Source organism: Anas acuta, chromosome 1, assembly GCF_963932015.1.
Source record: "Anas acuta chromosome 1, bAnaAcu1.1, whole genome shotgun sequence".
In the NCBI taxonomy this organism is placed as follows: Eukaryota; Metazoa; Chordata; class Aves; order Anseriformes; family Anatidae; genus Anas; species Anas acuta.
In genome coordinates this window covers 6,510,423-6,517,025 of record NC_088979.1, presented here as the reverse complement: position 1 = coordinate 6,517,025, position 6,603 = coordinate 6,510,423, and the positions used below count along the sequence as shown (strand labels likewise).

General features: G+C 44.3%; 1 protein-coding gene across 1 annotated transcript in view; it reads right to left on the bottom strand.

Annotated features, from left to right (window-relative positions):
- Nucleotides 1–4,380: 4,380 nt before the first annotated feature.
- PRCP (prolylcarboxypeptidase) overlaps nt 4,381–6,603 on the bottom strand; it is a 31,355-nt gene continuing 29,132 nt past the window's right edge. Inside the window, exon 9 of the mRNA XM_068659853.1 lies at nt 4,381–6,481. Coding sequence (XP_068515954.1) covers nt 6,277–6,481 — 205 coding nt within the window. The 3' untranslated portion in view covers nt 4,381–6,276. The remainder of the gene's footprint in view (nt 6,482–6,603) is intronic.

Sequence of the window (6,603 nt, the reverse complement as noted above, 5' to 3'; positions counted from 1 at the left end):
GTGCTGTTTTGAGAGTGTTTGGATAACTAGTTACAAAATACAACCTGTTTGCCCCTGCTATATGGCCAAATCTATGTACTGAACAGCCCCAGAGCAAACACTTGCTTTGGTAAATACTTCAGCAAGGTGAGGGGGGTTCTGTGTATCTTGCTAACCACTGCAGACAACAGGATTGCCTAACATTTCAGAGATCTGTGCACACAGATGGATGCAGGGAGATCACAGATCCACATCCACAGCCCTTCAGACAGCAGAGCAGCTGAGCGATGCCAGGCTGGTGCCAGCTGAGAGCATCCTGCATCCCGCAGCACCTCTCCTTGTGTGTGTACGAACTTTCCAAAGGGTTGATGTAGAAAACGTGCCCCTTGGAGAATTCCCCAAAAGCCAGTGGGTCTGCGTGGGAAGTGTTGTGTTGCTGGCACACAGACCCAGAAAGGGGACAGTGCTTCTGCGTGTCGTGTTGTGGGGACATGGTTTTGCAGGACAGAAAAAGGAGAGCCCCACATTCACATCGCAGTCAAAGGGAGCGGAGGGTGCTCAGCAGCCTGCAGGATGGGCCCAGGGCTGGTTACACCCCCAGCTATTTGAGGAAAATCTTGGCCTCTCACAGCTCCCTGCCTCTCTCCTGTGCCTTTGTGTTCTCTAGAAGGTGAAGCGTAAGGGTATAAAAAGCTGCAAACAGTTCCTACCTCTGGAGACCAGGCATTTACTCAAGAAAGAAAGACCAATTGCTTCCCAGAGCATTGTCCACCCACATTAGAGAAAGGATTAAGCAGATACATTCAGCTATTCTAACAGATTTTCTTTAAACCTTGAATACGCCTCTCACACTCGGTAAGATAATCACATTAGTTTTGTCATTAAAAGATCCCCTTTATAGAAAGTACCTAAACCGCTTAAACCACCCAGAGAGGTCGCATACATTAGAAAACAACAAGACAAACGGAAGGGATTTGCTATCCCCCCTCGTAGTGTTTCGCTGCCCTTGCTTTCTAAACCAGGGGATTGAGCTAAAAGATTGTGCAGATCGTCAGCGCTCCCCAAGGAGCACTTGCTCCCCGCCGAGGGAACACCCCGCTACCGCACGGAGAGCCACGGAGAGCACATTTCCCACTGCAGGGATGCCCACGCCTCATGACCAGAGCACCCCAACAGCCTGCTGATTTTCCTGGGCACCCAAAAAAAGAGGTGACTGCCTTGGGGAGCACAAGTAAGGGCCAGGTTCCTGCTCTTTGCTGCTGTGGGTGTTTGCAGTCCCTGCATCGTGCCCTGGGACAGGTGGGGATCCCAAGCACAAGGCTGCAGAGGGGACAGAGCAGGTCCCCGCTTGGCCAGGGGAATTTGGGCTCCCTCAGATGAGCCCTACAGTCAGCTGATGGCAGCAGAACTCATGCTACAACCAGCAAATTCTTCACTCATCCTACTGCAAGGAATGGCTCTAAAGCACAAGGAGCAATTTCAGATTTGATGTTGATAACGAGACAGGCTGGGGAAAAAGGAAAGGCTGACTCGGGGCGCATAGGCTCACGTCTCAGCACCTAGAGGCAGTGAAATCGAGGAACCAGAATGATGCAGGAGCGCAGGTCACTCATTTCAGTGGAAGTTGCAAGCAGACGCTCAGCATCTTTAAAATGATAAAATAGTTGTCCCAGATGATAAAATGATAAAATGTTTATCCCAGATATCCTCAGTTCCGACCTTTTGCTGTTGCCTTACTGCTCGGGTAACACAAGGTAACACATGTTTTCTGTGAACCTGCATTGCCAAAACAGACTATTTTATTTGTTTAACAATGACAGTCTTAAAGAAGCTGGATTTGTGAGCAGTTATTTTTGTAAAACTAAGGTTGTGATTTAAAAACATACAGGGAAAGATTTTCAAAATATTAAAACAAGTAGTAACACGCTAAACAGATGGCAGTTGCCGCAAATGACAGAGATGGAAGCACAATGGGTTTCAAACAAATTCCTCCAATGACCATTTATAAACTGCTTTTAGGCAGTAAAAATCACATACATAGTTTCAGCTCCAGAAAGATTTATATTTTAAGGAGCAGCTGTTCAGCAGTGCATTTTAAGGAAAATGACAAATGTATTGCTCGCTCAGCTCTGCGAGCACCTACTCTGTTGTTCCAGCAGCACAGATCTCCCCCCACTGCAGTCTTTTAGTACGGTTAATTCCTTCAGCTGGTCAAGACTGAGTGCAAATGCCATCAGTCTAAGCAGTTTCAGATGGTATCTTTAAAAAATATTTTTAATGTATTTTTTATGGTAGTTGGAAGTTTCTCCTACATGCTTGGTGTCACAAACATGTGCCACCTCTTACAGTGGCTGAGGACAGCACAGCAGTGATACACTCCTGGCTCAACAGGGAAGAGAAAAAACTGGCACCCACTGCCTATCAAGAACATTTAAGGCAACTTAGGGGGTCCTTCCCTGAGGTAGTCTCATAGTATGTGGTTCCTCATGTTCTCTCCCAACCCTGTGTTCATGGGACTGATGCCACCCTCCTCACTGTCAGACAGACAAGGATCCCACCACTAGTCCTGGAAGGTGCTAACGTATCTGTCAGGAAGCAGGTCTGTGAGGTACAGAAAGCTCTCTAGGTCATCGATGACTCCTTTTGATTCATTTAGAGGTTAGGTTCAAACAACAAAATAGTCTTTTTAAAAGCAGAAATAGAAAAAAATCCATTTAAGTAAAGCACATTGACATTTATCTGTAACATAGCTGATACACAGCTAGCCTGGGAAGCAAAACTTGCCCTGCATTAACACTTTGTGTACACTTTTCTTCCGATACAGAAATTGCAATCCCGGTTCCCGAAGGGGCTTTCCTTTCTATAGCTTCCTTTGATGACACAATATTTATCTTCAAAGCTGAAATTACCTACAAACACAACATGTAGTGGCCAAAAGGCACTTAGCACCTCCCAAGACACTGCAGCCTCAGCCTCCCCAATGATCTCCGTGAACTGCACAGCCCCGTCCAGCCCAGCAAATGCCTTGGCCCCGCTGTCTGACACTCATCATCGCTGGCACGTGGGAAGCACTTACTTGGTTGGGACTGAAATAAGCTTCCAAAACTAAAACAGTTTATTTTTGTTAACAGCTAACATCCTGACTGCTGTGTGTGTAGCTTGGTGATTTCCTTAACTACTGCTTTCCTGCCGCTCCATCCCAGTTGAGCACAAACACAAACATGTATTTACAGAGCTCCAAATCTGCCATGAGACAAAAGTTTATGTCCTTGCAAAATAAAAGCCAATCCCAGAAACTCACATTTGATTTTTTTTAAATGTATTTTTATTGATACAAACTGCAACTTCACCAGCAAGATTCATGCTTTGGATAAATCTTTTTTTTTTTTTTTTTTTTTTTAATTTTCCTAAATCAGCAGGAAACATAAATTTTAAATTCAAAACATTCAAAGCCAAGTGCCTGAGACAAAGTATACCAATAAGCCTGAGATGAAGTACGGCCCATCACCACATGCCTGGAAAAAGAAATCAGCAATTTCCTAAGGCCCATTTTGTTCTCACCTGCATTTCACAAGCAGGAAAGCTAACATTTAGATGAGGTAGTTAAACATATACAGTCCCTCACTAGCACACATAGAAGTGTGCATAGTTCTTCAGATGAGGTCTGACTGGTTGTTATAATACCTTTAAGGTTTCAACTACTCAAGGAAAAAAAAAAGTAAAAATGAAGAATGATTAATAAAAGCAGGAAGTCAGTCACCTAATTCATAAACTGGTCCAAGCAGTAAAAACCTGATCCAAAGTGCACTGGAATCAGACCATCTCAGACCAAAGCTGAGTGGATAGTAAGATTTAGGGGGAAAATGGACAAAAAACAAACAATTTTTGGCTTTAAATGTAACTTCTCACAATTCAAGGCAGCAGGGTTTTTTTGATTTTTTTTTTTAAGAGAAGTTTCCCTGAAGGCACATTTTTCTGCTTATGAAAGGAGGAATGAAAGCTTAAATTACTTATTCTGATTGAAACTATGAAGTGTTTTCCAAACAACAAACAACAAATTGTTTCCTGAGACAATAAGTTGCTAGCAAGGGAAAGAGAGGAGGAGGAGACATGAGCTGATTAAGACAGACAATGGCTGTTAATTTGGCTGTTCACAGCCCACTGCATGAATATCCCCACATCCTTCTCCACTCAACATATGAGTTTATCCCAGAACTGGCACTCAGAGCAGTCAGTGGGAGCAGTTGGACCAGGCTCTTGCTTGCCCATTTTCAAACCATCTGTAACTCCCAAATTTATGTCTACCCTTGTAAATTCCATTCCTTGCCTTTCAGTTAACTATTACTATGCATTAATTAACACATACAGGTACAATGGTGTTTTTAAGAACTTGACTGTAGCTCCTTTTTTCATAAACATTTAATTTGTCAAAATTAAATTGACAAAAAAATTCAAGGCCACAATGTCATTGCAAAGTACGCAAGAGACTGGCATACATTTACATCACAGTACCAAAAAAAAAAAAAAAGGACTTACTAGAACATAGATTACCAAAAGTTTTCAAGCCAACAGGTTTCAAGCAAGTTCTTACATAGCTCTTCCTCTTCCCCCGTTGTCCTTCTCTCATCTTGCTCTCCATATTCTCTGAAGTAATTACCTTGCTCAAGACAGAGCATGAGAAGTTCAGATTCAGCAAACCTGAACATAAACACTGCTTTTAACACATTAGAGCAAGATGAGGGAATGCCAGGAACTCTGTTGGGAAGAGAAGATGCCCAAGAGTGTATGCAAATATAAGATTTCGGTGTTGGGTTTGGTTTGTTCCCAAAGGGTGAGAGGAGACTAGAAACAGAAAAGGCCACCTGGTGTCTTCAGAAAATACTCAACCATCAGGCACATCATCAAAGCTGAGAAAACTTTTCAACAGAGTTGGAATTTTAAGAGCCTGGGGACAACAAGCCTTGCCCGAGTCTTTCTGAAATGGCGTTGTCCTTTAAACCGCAAAGAAGCCTTTCTGAAGAAGGGCTCCAGTGTGAATGAAGCCAAAGCTGGAAAACGAGGGGACTGCCCCAGCCATTTATTAATGTCAAATATGCTGTCTCATGAATCAGGGCAGTTTGTCTGTTTTGGAAGCCTTACAGAAAGCCCAGTGCACCTGGCTTGTTGAGCTCAGCATCATGCTTTAGGCTGCTCCAAGAGGATAGTTGCATTCTGTGTTTTGAATAGTTTGTCCTGCAAACATTTTTTTTTTTTTTTTTTAAAAAAAAAAGCTTTTATTGAAGAGCCATCAGCAAACAGATCATGCAGAATTTGAACAATACACAGAACGGGGGGGAGGGGGAAACCCACACAAGGCACAGCCCCAATTATTTGTCACTTCATAAGATCTGGCCAGCACAAGTGTCACATTTGATCTTCAAGAGAATAGCTTCAAAAGCTTCCTGATTTGAAAAAAGCTAAATGGTTGTGGGACACACACATACAAAATACACAAAGTTTATTCTTTGGCAACTGTTATCACAGTGGCAGATATTCCAGGATTAGGACGAACAGCAAAGGAAGAAATAAAACCCTGATACAGACTGTGCAGGCTCAGCCAGTTATCGGCAGAGGCAGTCTGGGCCCAGCCCTGACCATTCAACACGGCACAGAATGGAAAAGCTACCAAAGGCAGCTTTGATTAGTAAACTGCCAGAAAATTAAAATATTTATTTTCCAGCACTGATTCCAAAGGGTAGGGGCTGTTCAGTTTCCTTACAAACTGCACAGCCAGTTTTCATCCATGCCTTCACTACCTCTCCATCGAACATCACAGCAAGATGTGACTTCTGTTCCCTCGGTCTCTCTGTGCCCCTGCCATGACAATTTACACCAGCAGAGGATGTCCAAAATTTAATACCACTGAATGCAGTGGGAGTTCGACCATCAGCGTAAACAGCACTGTCATTTAATCCATTCTATACACCAGCAGTCAGGACAGTAACCTAGCGAGCAAGGAAGGCATCAAGCCTAGAAGAGGCACTCTACCCTAAGGTACAGCATTTGGGAAGAACAGAAGAGGAAAGCAAGGCACAGCAGGCAGCTCAATCCATGCGCTTTATCCACTAAAGGTTGTTCTCTGATAACGCCCTCCCATCTGTCTACTGCCTGCTTCTCCCATGGGCACAAGCAATGGCCAGCGCTGCAGCACGGATGAGGAAGCGGGAGTGAAATGTTTTGAGTGTCTGCGATAAGGCCTGGCCCTGCCCCCAGCAAAGCCAGCAGAGGTATAAAGGCCACAATTGTCACAGTACCACTTCAGTGCTCGCGCCTGGCCTTTTCAATCCACTGCTTCATGTAGTGGACTTCCAAGACCCGAGCTTGCTTCACAGATTTGGGGTCACAAGGGTTGCGGCTGCGCAGGTCCAGGTGATGAGCTCCATCTGGGATCATGATAGCCACAAGGGAATCGCTGATGTTCTGGGTCACCCCACCTGCAGACCATGGATCCAGGCCACCATTGCTGTAAGGAAACCATGCTTCATTAGGGTATATTTGCACAGAAGTCAGCAATCCATCCATGCTGACTTTCAACCATACATACCAACAGGAACAGACCTCAGCCTTGCCTCCAAGCCCCGTGCC